The sequence below is a fragment of the Tauraco erythrolophus genome, chromosome Z (assembly GCF_009769465.1).
Source record: "Tauraco erythrolophus isolate bTauEry1 chromosome Z, bTauEry1.pri, whole genome shotgun sequence".
NCBI classification, from domain to species: domain Eukaryota; kingdom Metazoa; phylum Chordata; class Aves; order Musophagiformes; family Musophagidae; genus Tauraco; species Tauraco erythrolophus.
In genome coordinates this window covers 66,601,535-66,621,301 of record NC_141496.1, presented here as the reverse complement: position 1 = coordinate 66,621,301, position 19,767 = coordinate 66,601,535, and the positions used below count along the sequence as shown (strand labels likewise).

The 19,767-nt window shown below is 36.7% G+C and overlaps 1 protein-coding gene across 1 annotated transcript; it reads right to left on the bottom strand.

Annotated features, from left to right (window-relative positions):
- Positions 1–364: 364 nt before the first annotated feature.
- PJA2 (praja ring finger ubiquitin ligase 2) lies at positions 365–19,451 on the bottom strand. Its single transcript, XM_086629898.1, is given in 8 exon segments — positions 365–496; positions 1,719–1,828; positions 2,144–2,258; positions 8,140–8,248; positions 10,434–10,619; positions 12,081–12,266; positions 15,628–16,552; positions 19,259–19,451. Coding segments are annotated over 8 exon segments (1,956 nt in total).
- Positions 19,452–19,767: the final 316 nt, after the last annotated feature.

Below are 19,767 nucleotides of genomic sequence, written 5' to 3'. Positions count from 1 at the left end.
AGTTATATTACAGAAAACAGATTATAAGCATGATTTCAACAAGCTGCAACTGCATTGCAGCTGTAAGAATGTGAACAAAGTGCCACATTAACTCTCTTTTTAGAAAAATTTATCATAAAACAAACTTCAGACATTCTGGTTACCAGCAGCATTCTGCTAAGAAAAAAAGGCTCTACATTTCTCTAACTTAACAGTTTGAAAGTTTAAGCTATTTTCTATCTAAACCTAAAGAGTTTAGAAAGTCTTGCACCCTCTTTCTAAATAAGAATATATAATATAGATAGTATTCTACATATAATTGTTTTCACATTGCAATTAAACAGGTAAATTTTTTATTTTGGTAGCAAAGAATTAATTTCAGACTCTAGTTTGAAGCTTCTGTAGCACTGTGATCAGAATATGCTGAATCACGATCAGACAGGACGGAAACATTGGCAAAAGCTTCTTCAGAAAGCATGGATTCAAGCACGCGACGACAAATTGGGCATGTTCCCGACTGAAAAAGAAAGCAACAAACAACGGGTCATTTGCACAGTTTGCTTTCAATCCTACCGAAAAGCTAAATTTTATTATTTATGAAGCATTTAGTGTCTTCACAATAGCACTGTATCAAAGTCAAATTTGACTGGACGGCTACCTGGACCTAAGAGAGATGATCTCAGAAGAAAGCTTTTACATCAGTTACACAGCAGATGCATTAGGCTCTCTACAAGGTCTTCTTCAAAGAATTGATCTTACAGGGGGGAATGTTTTCTTGAGGCAAGGATTAAAAATAAACTAGGTACAGCCTAAATCTAGCAGGAAGTATTCCGTCCTAGTTTTCAGCAAGAGCAGTTTACTATGACAGCAGAAAAAGGCAAGACATACAATAGAGGCAATATCAATGTGGTAATCAACACTGTCATGGTAAAAAAAAAAAAAATAAAAAATCATAAACCCACTAACAACCCATGCTAGAGATGTTCTGATCTGATTTCCCCAGTCTGCATCAATTAATCTTCCTCTTGTAACTCTTGAGGAAATGATGTGTTATGCTGTAGGCTTACTGAGAACTAGCAAGTCCCGGCTCACATTGTACATAAAGTAGAGCGCAAGTGCAAGAAAAACAAAACAAAACAAAACAATTAATTAATTAAAGTTCTTTTAGTCTTGCCTGAATGTGATGTAATCCTTTAAGACAGATGGAAGGAAACTGACTACATACTATGAAAATGAAATCTAACACAATATAGATTTAACAAAAGTAAATTTCAGAACTTAATCTACAAGCATTCCAGTATTTCTGTATTTCTCCTGTCAGCCTTAGCTGTCACCACAAACAGGCCTGACACACTGGCAAGACAGATGAGATCCTTCTCTCTTCTCAGAGAAAACCAAGTCATCTTCTTTACTTCAGGCTATGAGTACAGTAAAGAAAGCTTTTCTTGTACTACACTAAGTTATAACTCATCTACCTCTTTCATTCTCACTAAAAGTAGACCATGTTTTTCCTCTCAAAAATATCCCTTCTATTCAAGAAATTGCCCTTCAGGCGAGTACAGATACAAATTACTTTCCTCACTTGCACAGGAATTTGGTTCCATAACGCATAAAATTAACAGCCAGTTATTTCTTGGTATTTTATTCCACATTTTCAAGAAGTTACAAACTGTTCTTCGCAGAAGAATGTAAATAGCCAAAAAACCTCACAAAAACTCCACCAATCCTGTAGTACTTACTTCCTTTAACCAAAGAGTTACACAGCATCTGTGAAACAAATGATGACAGGGTAGCTCTGTTATGATTTCATCTTCCGTGTATTCACTGCGACAGATAGTACAAGACTGACCTAGACCAGGATGAAGAAAAAGCATTATTATTATTATGTTGTTGTTTTACATCTAAAACGAGCTGAAATTAAAATACATATATTATCAACAGTATCACTAATGATTGCAAAATACAATCACACTTAATCCAGTAAAGATTAGTTTTCAAAACTGACCAAATTTATATTCAATCTGATTGAAGATTCAAAAGCTCTTAGAACAGCATTGCCATTTGCATAGTAAGTATGTTTAAATACTGCATCTATGGTATTACAGAAAGCTAAATGTGTTCTTATAAACTTTGTGGAAACTAATTCTTAATTATTTTCCCATACCTTTGTGGTCACTTGTGACGGCAATCTGTGGCAGATTATCTATGGTTTCTTTAGCAGCTGGTAACTGAACCTCTTCAGCAACTGACTCGAGAGAGCCAAGATGTTCCACGCTTCTCTGAAAAGGTTAAGCAGAGACCAAGTTCTCTTCCTTGCAAATGTAATAATGAATATGAAAACAAATAAGCAAGAAAAGGAATCTGATTCTAATAGCATTACTTTCTTAAATGGAAGTTATGTCTATCAGACTAACCATTACATAGTTTTTATTTTCATAACGAACGAGATGAAACTGAAGGTGAAAACAGCAACAGTTTTTTAAGCCTTCTTAAAAAATCAGGACAGAGTCACAATTTATTCTCTAACGAACATTCATTCATTTTATAAAGTTTCAGAAAAGGCAGCAAGTCAAAAGTGTAATAAAGCTTGCTAATACAAAACTATCACTGTATTTTGCTTTCTGAAAATAAAACCCTCATTAATGTGTTTCTTGGCTTCAACCACTGAATTAACTCAGGTACAAACAGAATATGAAGTACCTCAGCTGCACTAGCAATGTAAGCTTTCAGGGGAAAAATAAAAAAAAAAAAAGGGGGGGTCCACATAGATGTTTCTCATTTGTATCATGACAGAAGACAGACACAGTGCTCTGAAGTCATCTTGTTTGAAACAAATTTTTCACTATTTCACTAAGACTTTGATGCTAGAGCAGGCAGATTTGATGTTTACACCACACATTCAACCCTATAAGGCACTCAAAGGATCTCAGGATAAGAAAAATGCAACACAGAGCTGACTGGTCATATTCACTAAGAAATGTACTAGACGTAACTGTTCGAACAGCAGGACAAACTGAAGCGACAAGAACACAGAAGCACTGAGTTCGTATCCTGAATGAACTAGTCACATCTCTCAAGTACAACTACTTAATGCTCTAATTGGCATAAAAATTACTTATTTTAATGGCCAAAAAAACCCTTAGTAAGAAGTTTAAGATAAACTGACGTTTTTGTAATATTGGGGGTACACTTAACTAAAAGGCCAAAAGTATACTAGGGAAACATTGGATTATACACAAACATCTTCAGCAGTCTTTCCTCTTAAACTTTAAAGGAAGTTACTAGAGCTGCAGCCTCAAAACATGCCTGCGCTTTTATCACAGTGGGAAGGTAGCTCAGGCAATCATCCTGCCGTAGATTTAGACGGGCAGGTTTACACCTACAGTCAAATCTGTGTGGCAGCAGAGATCAGCATGAGCTAACAGACAAATGTTTACAGTTCCTACTGCCACACATATTCTCATCCAGGTATCAGCTAATTTAAAGGAAATCCTGGGACAGTTATCCCTAGTGCAGTAGGCAAGTCCACCTGCAAAACAGGCACACTTCTCCAATTTAACAGCTTAAAAACATTCAATTCTGCTACAACAAACAACACTGCCTTTTTATCACTAAGTTGATTTTAGTATTTGTAATGGTACATTGCTATAGCTGCAATGGTCTGAGAACAACTTGTACATAAAAATACTAAGTAATTAGATTAACTACTACAGCTGGAAAAATTAGACAAGATTCCAGGCAGATAGAAGAACACGGTATTGCCTATGTGACAAATCTGTCTATATCCAGCATTAGTATTCTCAAGCACAAAACAATTTACAAAAGCATTGTATTCTTTGCTTTTGAAAGCTACACAAAAGAAACATCACAGACAGAAAGCCTCACATGAACCCCGAAGCTTAAAACTACACCTTCAAAATCAAAGCAGAGCAAAGAAATACCTGTTTTACAACTTTTATAAGATATCTTTATGACTTCAAAGATACTTTTATTTTCCTTCTCTTATTACTTATAACTCTTATAACTGCTTACTGCTCCATGTATCATAAACCAAATGCTGGACACTGCTAAAACCCAGAAGCGCTATAACCTGCAGGGGTTTCTCCTTCTCATATCTGTGAATCAGCACAGGAAATACCCATAAATGAAGTCACTGACACTGCAGAAACACTCAACCTGTTCTATACTTCTAATGAAATAAAGCAAACACTTCCAGCTAAATAATTTCTTTAAAACAACAGGAAGAAAAAAAAAAAAAGCGCATATGCAGGTTATTACATTTTAGGATCTCAGAGTCTCATAGAACATAGCTTTTTTTAAAAAAAATATTTAATGTATTCACTATCTCTCCCCTTCAAATGTCACAGTTAATTGGGACAGATCTTCCCCAACCCCACCCCCTCCAATTGAATTTTGGATGCATTATGTCACATCCCTTTCAAGTGTTTCACAGCTACAGTGAATTAGTTTGCTGGATAGAGAAATTTTTGGAACATTTTCTGAGCTATAATAGACTCTTATAATAAATCATGTTGTTATAAATGAAAAGGATATGGTTAATCTATCTACTATTTTAGATAAGAGAATTTTGGGAAACTTAGGACGTGAATTAAGTAAATCAGTAACAGGTTGAATAAAATCAGTCATTAGACAGATTATTAATGATGTTATAATTAAATGCAACCCAATCTGTTCATTAAATCACAATAATACTTAAAGCTAGCCAAAGCTCAGACGTCTTCGTTACAAAACCTCTGGTGCAAAAAATACTTAATACCAGGAAGTAAGCGGGTTACTTTTTAAACTTGAAGCAAAAGCAGAGGTATGTTGCACCCACAAGGTGGACTGGACTAAGTCCACAAACTGGACTAAGCAAGACTCAAGTAATAGCTGTTCGCCCTAAAGCCAGATCTAAATAATATTAAAATAGTGTAAGTGGCAAGCAGTAACCTGTTAGAAAGCTGAGTATAAATGCATAGATAATATGTAACTGCAAAGTGGCAAACTAGCTGGGGGTATAATTACTCAGACAAAGAAAATACGCATGCAGGCAATTAAGATCTGGAAGGTGAGAACAAAAAGTTGCAGAACAAACAGGAAAGGAATCTGGTAAAACTGAAATCTAATCATCCTGTGGAAAAATGTCTAGCAAAACCAGAACAAGTCCTGACCCCCCAAAGTAAGATGAACTATATCAAGAAAAGGTGAAATCACTCCCTTTACTCTTGGGGAGAGGGATGAGGAGCATAAAAATACCAGTCACGAAGACGACAGACTTTTCTCGCTTTCCCCAAAGAGCTCTCAAGCCTCGTCACCTTGACATTAGTTACTAAGATATCTCTCACAGTGATCTCTGACTCTCTAATTGATACATATATACAGCTGCAACAAACTACAGAACAAAATTTGTCGTATTATAAACATTTTCTATATACCCTATAAACAGAAAATCAGAAATTGCATTTTCTAGCAGAAAGCAAAGACATTTTCTGCAACCTCTCTTAGCCAAACTTGAAAAGTTAGTTCAGTTTGGTCTTTGCATCATGAAAGATACCAGTTTTTAAAACAAGATTTTTTTTTTTCTCCCTGAAAATGCTGTATGACACATTTTGGATATCTGAGCAAGCACTGTGATCATAGTACCAGAGATAAGCAAAAAGCTTTGTAACATTATGAGATGTTTAATATTTCAATGAAAGGCTTTACATTTTTAGATTTGTGGAATATGCTTCTACATCTTCATCTCCAATTGTCTGACAACCAGCGAAGTTGTGTTTTAAGGCTGTACATCCTTCCAGGAACACAAGTTTCTAGTCTATGTTAATCCAGTCCAGGACAGGGTCACGTCGTATTTTATTAAGAGATTACACTGGACTAGCCATTTGCAAGTCCTGTTTTCTAGAAAGCAGAAAACATGATATCCTGATCCTGTCTACATCTTTCTTTTTTTTTTAAAAAAAATATAGGATCTCAGCAAACAAAATATATTCTGGATAGATACACATTACAGAGCCTCTTGTTTTGCTCACTTTCTCTCAACTTCCACAGATATTTGCAATACTGCCAAAGAGAAATGTTGAACAATTCTGGACAATCCTTGCTCTTATTTTCTGAACAGTTTTAGTAACCATCTTTATACTGGAAAAAGGGGTATTCTATGTATTCTGCTTGAGATCTGGAGGAAATATTTTGAATTGTTACTCAAAACCCGTGTCACCCATTTAGTCACAGTTAATTCAGCTGTTTCTTTTATGACTCAGTTACCATTTTGTGCTGACTAATTCCAATTATGCCAGAATTCTATACCCAATGTAAAGTTTCAGACACTTCAGCGCTAAATTTCAAACACAAATACTATTTAAGAGAATTGGTTTCCTCTCTTGTCCAACATCCACAGTGACCTGACAGTTACTAAAATTGTTTAGAAAATAAGAATGAGCATTATCCAAAACTCTTCAATTTTTCTCTTAGCAATATTGCAAGTATTTCCGGAAGTCAAGAGCAAGTGAGTAAAAAATGCTCTGTAATGTCTATCTATCCAGAATAAATTTTAATCTTCCTGCTGGCCAAGTGTGTTCAATGGCACTCTGTTCCTGGTGGCACTAACATAATCATAGCATCTTCTCAGTCAGTCATACATGCAGCCACCTAGGATTGCTTTTACAGGTTGGCCCAACAATAGCGCACATGTAGCAGAGTAATTCGGGAAATGCTGTTACACAGTAACGATAAAGAAAAACTCAGAGCCATAACAACCTCAGTCTCCTCTTCAAGCGTTAACATATAGATGAAGAAAAGAGAAAAGATAAGATCAGTTTCTCCTCTCTACATAGATTCTTACTCTGGTTCAAAGGAGGAGGTCAACTGCTTCTGTAGTTCTGTCCCTTTTGATGTAGTGAGAACTGGCAGCTATGAAAGAGACAATGAATTTTCTCTTTACAGCTTCAAAATACCGCTTTATACTCCTACACATTAGTAAGCACTCTGAAGTGTTTCCAGATGAGTAATGCTAACAAGATCCTTCATAGCTGGAGAAGACCCTATGGGACTTGATCATGCATAACACTGACCTCTCATATACCTTGAGAGATGCACAATACCTGGAAACTGAACAACTGCCAACTTCAGGAAACAATCCTTCCACCCCCTCGGAAAATCCCCACAAAGTTTATTTGCAAAAATCATTGATTTCGCACATATCCATGTAAAAAGTTGTCTGTGATTGTTCCTCTGTCAGCTTTGGAAAGCATTTTGTCTGCAAGCACACTATGACATAGTCTGCCCTGTTCAGCCCTTTTAACTAAGAGCTAGTAGTCAAACTGCCCCTCGATGCCTCAAAACTTAAATTCAATGTTCTGTGTGTGGTGTAATTGTTGTAACACCATATTATATGTCTACACATCATTTAACTCTTATTTTGACAAATACCCTGCAGGGGAGATTTCTGGTAGTGCAAGAATTGTCGCATTGCAAAGTGAATTTCAGCTAGCTCCATCTTCACTCTGACAGTCATCAACATCATGTAACACAGAAAAGACAAAAATCATAACTGTGCTGGTTCTAGCTAACAAATTCTCTGGTTTCTCCAAAGTCAGACAGATGAAATGGGATTTGAATAAGTAAAGAAAAAAGACTTTTTTCCATTTGGGTGGTTTGTTTTTCATTTTGTCAGTGTTTTTTTTGTTTATTTAAAACACACGGAGTCAAGACAGTCAAACACAGAAAACTCTTCTACTGAGGAATGAAAACATGAGATATTCAATTGTACTCTTGCTAAAAAAAGAAAAGATGGGACAATTCACAGGCACAGATCCAGATATGAACTTTCCTTTGTTATGTAGGGAATTTGGCGACATTCTTTAGAAAAATTTAAATAGCATATGCTTAAATCGGTAGAATTAGTATCTTTTTATCCTTTAAGAGAAAATAAATACATATTCTAAAAGGAGTAGCACTGGTCAATGACAACTTATACTATATCATTTAAAAGACCTTCCAACATTTATTTTCAAGCTCGCACACTTGAAATTTCAAGCTAAAACAGGAAGGTAATTTATTCCCTGATTCTCCTGGTTTTCAGATGATGCTGAAAAAAGATTCAATAATAAAATCTTATGTCAAAACATCACTGATATAATACCACCAAGAACATTTTACTACCTGCATAGCTCCTTGTAACTGTTCTTGTAGTGTTACAGCTGAGAAAAGCCGAGAATCCGCAGGAAAACTGACTTGAATTTGTTCTGCACCATTAAACTCATTCAGTTGTCTGAAAAACATGAGTTAGGAAACCTGGTCTTCATTTCAAAGTAAATAGTAATAACAGGAGGTCTGGGTGCATCACATTACTGCGCATCACCTGTTAACAACTGTGTGTGCACATACTGGCATGAGGTGGCCGTGTTGAGTCGACCTTGGCTGGCTGCCAGATACACACCCAGCTGCTCTTTCACTTTTCCACCTCAAACGGACAGGGGCATAAATAAGACTGAAAGCCCGTGGGTCAAGATAAAGACAGGGAGACCACTCACAGGCAAAACAGACTCAACTTAAGGGGCAACCTTAACATAACTGAAAGGTTGAAATAGGTGATCTTTTGAGAGCCTTTCCAATCTGGGCTGTTCTAAGATTCTATGAATTTATTGCCAATAAAAACAGATTTGGCTAGTGAGAAGCAAAGATAAAAACTAAAGCACCTTCCCCTTAGCCCTCCCTTTCTTCCCAGGCTTAACTCTTTCATTTCTGACTCCTCTTTGACTCCCTACCCCAAGCAGGGCAGAGGGACAGGGAACAGGGGCTGTGGTCAATCCATGGCAGTTCCTCCCTGTCGCTTCTTCCCCCTCACACTGTTTCCCTGTTCCAGTGTGGGGCCCTTCCCAGAGGCTGCAGTTCTTCAGGATAAACTGGCTCCTGCGTAGGTCTTTTCCACAAGCTGCAGTTCTTTGCCAGCTGCTACAGAGAGGGCTTTTCACAGGCATGGTTCCTTCAGCAAATACCTACCTACTCCACTGTGGTCTTCTCCAGGGGGTGCAGGGGAACCTCTCCCCTAGCATTTGGAGCACCTCCTCTCCCTTCTCTGACCTTGATGTCTTGCAGGGTTGTTTCTCTCACATCCTAACTCACCCTCTGCTGTGCTTTCTTAAATCCTTTCCCAGAAGCACCAGCCTGCAGTGGGTCAGCTGGAGCCAGCTGTGTTGCACACGGGGCAGCCCTGGCCTCTCCTCACAGAGGCACCCTGCAGCCCCATTGCCAGCACCTGCTCCCAGTACAGTGGTGTGCTCAAGACAATATAGACTTCAGAACATGATGGGAGCTTTTCCTGTTGACTACTCCCAAGTAAAAGGGCATACAGTTCAGCTAATAAATTTTGTATGTATGCTATTAAGCTCATTTTACAACTAGCATTCAGATTTTGATTACATCATGTGTCACAGTGCATAGTTTGGCAGCTGCTTCGAGTTCTGTTTTCAACATTCAGGGATTAAATCTTCAAACAGTCACAAGCAAAGATCTGCATACGCACAGACAAAACTTAACAGACTATCACAGAAGCACCTTCCTTTATACTTTGAATAATTACAAAGCTTACCAAGGCTAGCCTCCAACACTTAAACAGTTTTTGTCCATGTCTCACAATTCCTTCGCTAGCCTGCTGCCTGGCATTGTAAGAACAAGTGCCTTTCTTCTAGCTTGGACTCTCATGCATGAGTCCCTGTTGTGCTTTTTTACAATAGAACTTCATAAGGGAAAAATACCAGTGGTTTTGGTATGTCTACATTGCAGTTTATGGTATTTTTAATAAGAAGAGAGCAAGTGTTAAGCCTTTTACTGGAAAGCATTCTGTCCAGCTTCCACTTACTTTAAAATAAGTGCATTACACTATTCTAGGATTAGGCTGTGCAAGTGGCTCTGAACATTTTCTTCCTGATATTCACAGAATTTTTGTAATAAATACATTGCAAAATTCTTCAGTAATCTAATAACAGAAAATTGAGTGAAGAATTCAAAACTGTGATAAAATTAGGTAAGCGCATGGCATTTCAAAAGAAATAAAATAAGCTTATAACATCTAACTTACACTAGTTGTAAAAGAGAAAGACCAATTATAAAATTTCTTTGACTTGAATGCTGATTACATTTGTATTGCTTTACTTTCGTTATACTCACACAATACTTACCATCTTCAAATTTAATTGAAAATCTACACCCATCCCTTGAATATTTAGCACACCACCGTTTCCTCAGATCACAGCCTGATTTAGCAAATTTATATCCTTTTTCTTTCATTAGAAGAAACATAGCACTTGAAGTACCTTAAGCCTTGAAACTCAGATTATCAGCCATTGATATAAGTGCATACTGATAGCCATGAGTATTTTTGGCATCTTCCACAAAAAGTAAAACAGTAACTACAAAACTTTTGAAATTCACACAGAAGACTATCAAAGGCGTACCTCCAGACCTCCTCCAGGATTTCATTCACATTGCAGTCATCCTCAGGGTTGTTATTTCCATCCAACTGGAGGAACCCAGGACATACTACGTCACTAACTGGATTATTTTCCTCACCACTTGCACTCTCTGCTTTACCATAGTAGAGAGACTGAGGAATCTCCTCTTCCTCCAATAATGTCTGTTCCCTTCAAATAAATAAATGAAGAGCTAAAACTGAAAATGTAGGAGAATTTACAAACACATGCAAGCAACAAAAGCTACACATATTACAAGGGCTACAGCCGCACGTTTCTCAGACTGCAAAGTCCCAGATTAGGAATTTAGTATTTGCTGTAAAAAAACCTAAGAAACTCACAGTGGTATCAGCTCCAGACTCAGAATCTAGTAACACCCATGATTCTGTGGCAAAATTATTTGTCTAATGCTCACAGCCAGCAGTACAGTAAGTAGCTTGCTTTGCATCTTCCCTAGTACAGGCAGTATCTCTGCCAGGGCTAGTAAGTTTGGTACTAAAGATTTTCATTATCATCTACATGGATCTAAAGCCACTAATAAGAAAGGCTCTCTTGACACTCTTGAACAGCCTTCATGGGAAAACTCGGCCTGAATGCCATGTGATATTTTTTGCAAGTGAAGGTATTAGCATAAGGAGAAAGACTCCTCTCATCCCTGGGTTTTCTAAAGGAGCATGAGTCTCCTGGATGTGTAGAGCCACAGGGCTGTGAGGCTCACTTTCCTTACCAAAGGAAAAAAAAACAGTAATCATGTTAGAAATGGGCACATTTGCAGGCTGTTCATATGAAAGAAAGCTAGTACACAAAGAGTATACAACTCCATTGCTGTTGTTCTGAAACAATTTTCATAACACCACACTAATTCCCCAAACCTCAAGAGACAGTGATACTAAAAAAGCAGTAAGGGATTTGGACTGCTTGGTAATAGGTACTGTCTACTTCAGAGTGGAACTGGAGAGTGGAAAAAGCTGAAAGAACACTTAGGCACGACTTGTTGCTCTATGAAGACTCAAACTAAGAATATAAGGTTAATGTTAGATGTTTAGGAAAGAAAAAAAAAAACAAAACAAAACACAAACACACAAACCACTTTCCTTAGCTATTTATAGCTACGAATTTTGCCTTGCAACAAAGGCAGATACATTTTATGAAGTACAGTACTGTATGACTGGAAAAAACAGTAAGTTCCCAGCAAGCAAGTAGTTCAAATTTCCTTAAATCACTGATAGGGCTGCAGAAACAAACGGCGGCAGTGGCATATGACAAGCAATAAAGCTAAGAGCCACTGCTTCGCAAGGAGTACTTAAGCAGTATCAAAAGGTGTGTATATAACACACCTAATCTGTTCTTTTAAAGTCAGTATATCCAGCCCATTACCCTTATCGCCACTACATGTCAACCCCCTCGTTATTTCTGTATCTTTCATAAAATAGAATTGTTTGCATGACATGCCTTTTTTTCCCCAATTCGAAATACATGCAACTACTCAGATTATTTTGATAAAGACAAGTTATTATTGCTAGTACTGTAACTAGTTTTAGAACTGACATTATTCTGTGTAGTGCCATGTGGATACTGTGTGACCGCTGATGTCAGAACTTAGAGGAAGCCAGTTAATAAAACAAACCATACCCTTTTGGGAAACAGAAGTCTGTGTTCTCCTTTTCTACACCACTCCTGCTGCTCTGCACTCCAGACTCACACTCCATTCTGCTTGGGGCAGTCTCACGACTCTCATCACTTGAGGACTGGTCTCCTTCTGCAGCAGTAAAATAGCTAGTCACAGCTGTAAAACATTCTCCATTGCCATGTTCTGAGCTGCAATTTAAAGAAGGCAAGAGCGTGAATTTAATTACTGCTTTAGGAGAAAGAAAACAAACGCAAACGTTCTGTGATTTCCTACTTTTCTATAAACACTGCTATCAAGATAAACTATTTTTTCTGGGATAAATTAATTTTGTACTATTTACAGATGTGTTATAAGGCAAGTATACATAAAGAGCTGAACAGTTCCTAAGAAAGAATTCTGCCCATCCAACTCTGCAAAAAGATTTTGTTCTTCCCCCTCCACATTTGCAGAGTACACAAAACAATTCCGAATATAAACCCGGACCCACTATAGACATCTATCTTCTAGCACATAGAGAAAACAGCAGCAGTGACACTGAGAACACCAGTGTTTGGTTAACAAACAATAAGCAATCGTACCTCTCATCCAAACAAAACTTAAAGTAAAAGCTCTCATAATCTCTAAACTATTTACAATGATTTTTTTTTTAAACATACAAAGATACAATGGATGACTTACTGCAAATTCTATAACACACAGGCCCAAACAGATAAATGGCGTGGAGTTTTTCAACCAAAATTTGCTCAGCCACCACATACAAAAGGTTAATAAATAAGTTGTAGGCAGCTTTAATGAAACAGTGATGTTAGAATCTCAAGAAGGATGAATTTATCTACTGCTACCTTTGGTAATGACACTTAGAAGGTTGACTCAATACCAAGAGTAACAGTTGACACCTATCAAAATTCAAAATATGGTCAACTAGCTACGTCACTTCAAAAAGCTACAGAAAACTAATAAATATGTGCACAGCAAACATGCTTAATAGAGCACATCCTACACAGCAATCCACAACACCTGCAGCTCAGAGTTCTCAACCTGCTAAACCCAGTATATGTGTATCAATGTTATCTCCCCACATATGAATTGACTTTAAAGAAACCCTCTATCTATATATTACAAGCATATGCCAATAAAACTTGCTATTTAATGAATTACTAGTATTTTTGGAAAATTGCACATTATACACTACAAGTTTTATAAGAAAAGATCAAGACATAGATTATATAGAAGCATTTTAATTTGAAGTAGGAATATATTTTTCTCTGACCATTTTGAGGACCGGGGAAAGTGATGGAAGTGACAATATTCATTAACTCTGGCCTATTTTAAAGGACCACCTTACAATAGAAATCATATCTGTTAAGAAACTCTGATATCACTCTAAAGCACCTTATGTTACACCAACTAAATCTGAATACCAATGTACGAGAGGAAGAACGTTGAATGTGTATATTTCAAAATTTAAGATTTAACTGTGCCCAGTTCTGCAGAGAAGGAGAACATCACTTAATGGTAAGAGAGTTACAGGCTTGTCACTTGCCAAAATCGTAATACATTAACTTAGCATTCGCACATGGATTTTCTAAGAAAAGTTTCTCCCCTGGCTGAACTGGCCTGTACTTGCCATATGATCCAAAACTACATGGAAGGAGCTAAAGGATATGATACTCATCCCACCACCCCTGCCCTCTGAGGACCTACCATGACCCTTCCAACTTAGAGCCTATGTGGTTCTAACAAATATGCAAGTCATTCTCCTTCTCACACAGCTCCTAAATGCTAACACCATAACATCTGGGCATTCCTTGAAGCAAAAATGTGAGGTGAAGGCCCAGGCTGCAGCAATCAGCAAGGTGAATTTTTCCCGGGATTGGAAGGAGTTGACACATACGTCAATCCTGCTTTTTATGCAGCTATATATTTAAAAATATAATATGGATTAACATTTAAACATAAAACTTTACCTTCTGAAAGTGGAAAAACATGTTACTCTCTTGTAATCACTGACAATTTATTTCATAAGGACGAGTCTTTTGAGGGTTTAGAACACAAATCATGTTTTTGTAACTTAAAGAATATATATGCCTCCTGTTTAGTGGCTCAGTTATTGCCGTCATGACAAACATACTCACTTTCAGCTATGCAATCTGCAATTATTTTTGTCATGCTACAACAATCCATCACTTGATATCATGGAGTCATGATATCATGACTATAACATGGTATAGCATGACTATAGCATGATATCATGATTATAGCATGATATTAATGCTATAATCATAAAATACAGTCTATCTCCTCCATTGCATTTTAATCTTCTAGTAGCAGCATCTCAGAAGCCGAAAAGGAAAGATTAGACAGTAACAAAAATTTTTGAAAATTAAGGAGGAAAAGGATTCATTTGCAAGTCCACCTCTGTCTTTAATAAGAAAAAAACCAAAAACAAATCTACTAACTCATTTTACAAGGCCTTAAGGACTTTGTTCTCTCATAATTTAAGGACAAGAGTTTATGCAGATTAATTTTGATGTTGTTCTCTGTACAAAAGCAGGAGGAACGCAATCTATTAAGCAGGTCAGCTTATGAAGCCTAATGGCAAGCACACAGACAAAAAAGCCACGTCAGAAGATACGTGTTGTAAAAAATGCAGTAGGAACAGAATCAACAAGATGAAAGCAAACTAGAAGAAAAATATGAAAAAAAAAATCAAACAAAAGCCATCACAAACACTACTGCCTTTAACGTAAACGAACAGAAGGTTAGAAATTTCTTTTACCCTCAAATAGCTCAGTTACGTAACTCCAATTCACAGTGAAAAGTTCTTAACCTGCACTATATAAGTAAAAGTTAATCAACATTAGGTTTATCCAAATTGGTCTGTCTTCTGGGTAGAGAGCCCAAAATAGGAGCAGCCTGAATACTGATCCTGTTGTCCAGGTTGGAGCCATCTGAAGATCTGAAACCGTATTCATTAATAGTTACTTTGGAAACACTTACTAGTCTAATGAACTTCCATTAAAAAGGGGGATTATAAGCAAACCTATCAAGTTATTCTTCAGCTATCATGAGGAAGAATAATTTCTTTTGGAAGGCTGGAGACAAGAACATACATAGGCTGACATGCAGAAAATTGCTATTTGATGGCAAAAAGAACAAATTCTGAAAATAACAAGTCTTGAAAGGAACTTTCATGTCCTGTAATTTGCCAAAAAACCCCACGCTGAACAAGGCTTTCCCTCTACCCTCTATTTGCTTATAAAAATAAAATTAAAATAAACAAGTAATCTTCCTTAGTGGTAAGGTGCTTTGATCCTAAACATAAGGAAAGGCTTTTTACATTACTAGAAGAATGCACATTATCATTTCTTTAGATGAACTCACAGAAGGGGTGAAGGAGAACTGAAAGGTAAAGCTGGCATCTTGTTACCCGATCATATTTTGAAGTTACTTGAGTTTTTATGTCCCATTTGCTAACAAATTTGCAGATTCACAGATTATTTACACAAAAGATTCAATACTAATACAGATACGAAATAGAAATTTTACCTGTTTTCATCTTTGCAGAACACTAAGAAGTCTTTGCTGCAGTCTTCACATTCAAAGCAAAAAGCACTACCATCTTGCACTTTTTTGAATGCTTGAGCTGCTGCATTTTCCCTTAGGGATTTCTCTGTGTTCCTTTGATGACCTCTTGAGTGAAAGAGAATACTAGAACTCATCTCTCTGTTTCTCAAGGCATACTCAGCACAGCCTTGCTGGACTTCAGCAATTTCACTCCTCCTCCGGAAACCACTTTCCTCTTCATCATCATAAGGGGTAAGGTTCTCTCTCTCCAACTGGTTCGCAGTATTTTGTTCTCTTATTTTAGGTCTCACTACTAGCTCAGATGAATTTCCTGAGGCGGTATTTCCATCAGTGACATTTGTTTCATCAGCAATTGCTATAGGTCTTCTGATTCCAACACCCACTATATTTCTTGTCTGTTGTGTTTCACAATTGGTGCTACTCGAGATGCTATTCAGTATTGCCTGATGTTCAGCAGAAATAAATATGCTGGTTAGACATGCCAAGTTTGATTCTACTCTAAAATATCTCATTAAAGGCATTGACCCTGCTACTTCACGTAATTTGCTACAAACATTGTAGTTAAGAGGGGACAAATGAGACTGTAAGTCAGTAAAAGACTCTACCCTTTCTTCTAACTCAGAAAACATGCTATCTAGTATTTTAGGAAATACATTTGGTTCTTTTCTTGCCAAAGAAAATTTGTCTTAAGCATCATCTTCCTTTTTGTCACTGCCATCTGGCTCAAAACAGTCAGTGTTTACAAAAGCAACTCCATTCTGACCATTCAAACAATTAGGCCCTCCAGACGCATATTCTGAAGGGTTTTCATAATTTTTGTGAGGATTCATAAAGTCCTCTGAGATTCTGTTGCCTTCTAGACCATAAGAGAACGGACAAATTGTGACTCACTCACTTCAAAATTTTGGCTCGCTACCTTTTGACGAACAGATTCTCCAGTTCCAGTAGTTACTAACAAAGGCTCATCCAACGAACTAGAAGAAGCTTCAACCAATGGACTGAAACCTACACAGAAAGCTGTAATAAAGAATGCATTGGAATAAACAAAACCAACAGAAATATTCTCATTTACAACAACTGCTCATGAAAAAGAAAGGATAGCTCATTAGGACTGGAGGGCAATTTGATAAAAAGAAACATTTACCAGAGATGCAGTCATTCTTCACTAATATATTTACATTCTCATTTATCTAAACTAAGCACATAGAAATAGACTTAAATGATACAATTTCAGCTCAGCCTGATGGCAAAAAAAAACCCCACAAGTATTAAAAGGAGCATGTTCATAAGCAGCATTTTTACATTGTTTATGTAAAAGGAAATCTTAAGATGAGAACAGAAAATCTGAAAAAACACTAGAAGATTTAAAAAGCTGCAATATTTCTTTCCATAAGTGAACAACTAGACTATCCATTCATTAACTGGCTAAATTCATATATTGCTACTATAAATTATATACTAATAGTACCATGTTTTGTACATGCAGCTATGAGTGCAACTCCTCATAAGAGAATAATAGCAGCAGAGATTAATGTGGAATTACAGTTAGTAGTTACCATCACTGCAAATTCAGTTCAGTTTTTCACTTGAATATCTCGTGCATAAGGGACAATAAATATCAAACCCAGCAGCAAAAGTTAAAGAAGGTATAAACATGTATATTGCTGCTACTACAAAATTAATGATTAGTTCAAGTAATTCGTAAACTCTTACCAAAGGCTATAGTCCAAACTGGTTTTGAACACATAATGGCTTGCATAACTTGAATACTTAAGGTTTTTAAGCAAATAGTAAGAGATTTGCAAACTTAAGTACAAGACAAAAAAAAAACCACAAGACATGCATGGTCAATTGAATGGATTCCCTAGCATGTTATTTTAAAATCAGTAAAGGTAGGAGACCATGTAAAATGAGTGTTCTGAGGTTAAAAAAAAATTATCTAAATAGCTAATCCACGCCTTTCGCGGGTGAATTCATGGCACTGAACTCTTACAAGAACTGCGCCTCTCAGCACTAGGAGCCTGGCTTGCAGGAAGCAGCAATGCTGTAACACTACCTGTCAGCTAAATAAAATCTTCAAGCTCCTTTGCAAAACCGCTAACAGCTGAGCCTGGCAGGCAGGCCCCTCTGGACATAATCCAGTTCGCGTTTCTTGCTCAAGCATAGCCACCTACAGTAGGTTACCAAGGACCAAGTCCAGTCAGATTTTAATATTTCTGAGGATGTCTCCTTCCACCTATCTTCCACAGTTGCTTAGATGTATTTAAGATGAGAAGCCAATTGGCAAGGAAATATGCATCATACTTTAGGTAGTACCACTCCATCAAAAAATAAGTATCAACTGGGGAAAAACGTAACCTAGTTGAGGTAAGGGAAATAAATCAATTCAAAACATTTCCCAAAGAGAAGTTTGAAAAGCCGTAACACACACACACACAAAAAAAAAAAAATCAAAACTCAGATATAAAAGGTGAGGCATTTTGTTATTGGACTTGATACAGAAAATGAGTCACTCTTAGAATGCATATACAGAGCAACTCTATTAAGAACAAGACGACAATACACTCTAAACTGCGTATTTCTTGCGAGCCCTGAAACAACAGCATGCTCATCTCTGAGTAACTAAAACAAGAAAGGTGATAGCACTATAGAGACACAGCAGAAGATCTCCACGAGTGTCAGCACTGCCTTACAGGAAATAAACCTTTAGCTAGATGAAAGTGTAGAAAATGTATAATGCACAGACAACTGCAAAAACATTCCAGTTACAAAAAAATAAAACCACCCCAAGATGATCTATATCACATAACTCTCCAAGAGCAATGGCATATGTCAAACTTAAATTAACATTATGCTACTAAAAAAAAAAAAAAAAAAGGAGAAAGCAGTTACAAAATAGTTTGTAAAGGAAGGAGGAAAAAATGCTACTCCAGAAGATCAGAGGCTGTATTAAACCTTTTTTTTCAGAAAAACTCATATACTCCAGTAGATGGGACTGTGTTTCTAATACAACCAGCCATTTTTTATTTCTCTCTGAAATTATTATTCAGCTAATAGTAACAAGAATATTTGTGAAATACTAATGGACAATTTCCATCAAAAAAAGAGAAGTGCTTTGACAGGTATAAACAAATTAAAAGAGATACTTTCAAGATGTTTTATAGGCTTAAACTAATTTCCACAGTAACTACACTAAGGTTGATGAAGACATAACCACCTGGTCCATGACACAACAAAAATTTCACAGCATACTTTCAAATAGAAGGTTAGAATAGGTATTTACTTCCTATGATTTCTAATTTGAAGACAAAATAATTTAAATTATACAATATTATGGCTATCTAGTTAGTTAGAATGCATTAACTTATTCAGGAATTCACTTCTTCAGGCAAAATTAAACAGCCTAAGATAGAGTACACTTTAATTCACCTTCATAGTAAGTTTCATTCTATAAAGTCTATGAAATGTACTTTACACATGTTATTTAAGTGGTTACTCTCTTCCCACCGTGTTTCTCTATGTCCCTTTCCCCTCCATCCCCACATATCTCAGTTTGCAATTAAATGGCACATACACAAAGACATGCACTTACATAAAGAACTCTCGGTCTGAGCATCCTCCAATTCTGACAGTCTGTGGTCTTCATTGTGTTCATGACTGCCTTGGCTATTCAAAGATGGGCTAAAGCTGACACTGTCACCTCTTATTCCATATCTGCTACCTGTAGAATGCCGGTATTGTCTTTCTTGTTTGAACGAGGAAAATTTGCCAGCTTTTTGACCCATTGCTACATGAGATTGTAGAGGAAAGGAAAAGACAGAGAGACTGTGTTAGACAACAATATGTCTTTAATTTCCCTCTTCCCAACACTTTGCAAGGAATTTCCCATTTGAAGTCTTGAGCTTCAGTAACAATACAATTATTAAGAACCTGAAGTGCTCTGGACACATGTTATAAAAGTACATAACAGAATTCTCATCTACACTAAATAATATTGACAAACATCCATCTTGTCTTTATCTTAACATGTTTGTAGTACATAACAGAGACTTCCTAAAAAAAAAAAATTAAAAGTCAAGTCTAGATGTCACATGACTTTTT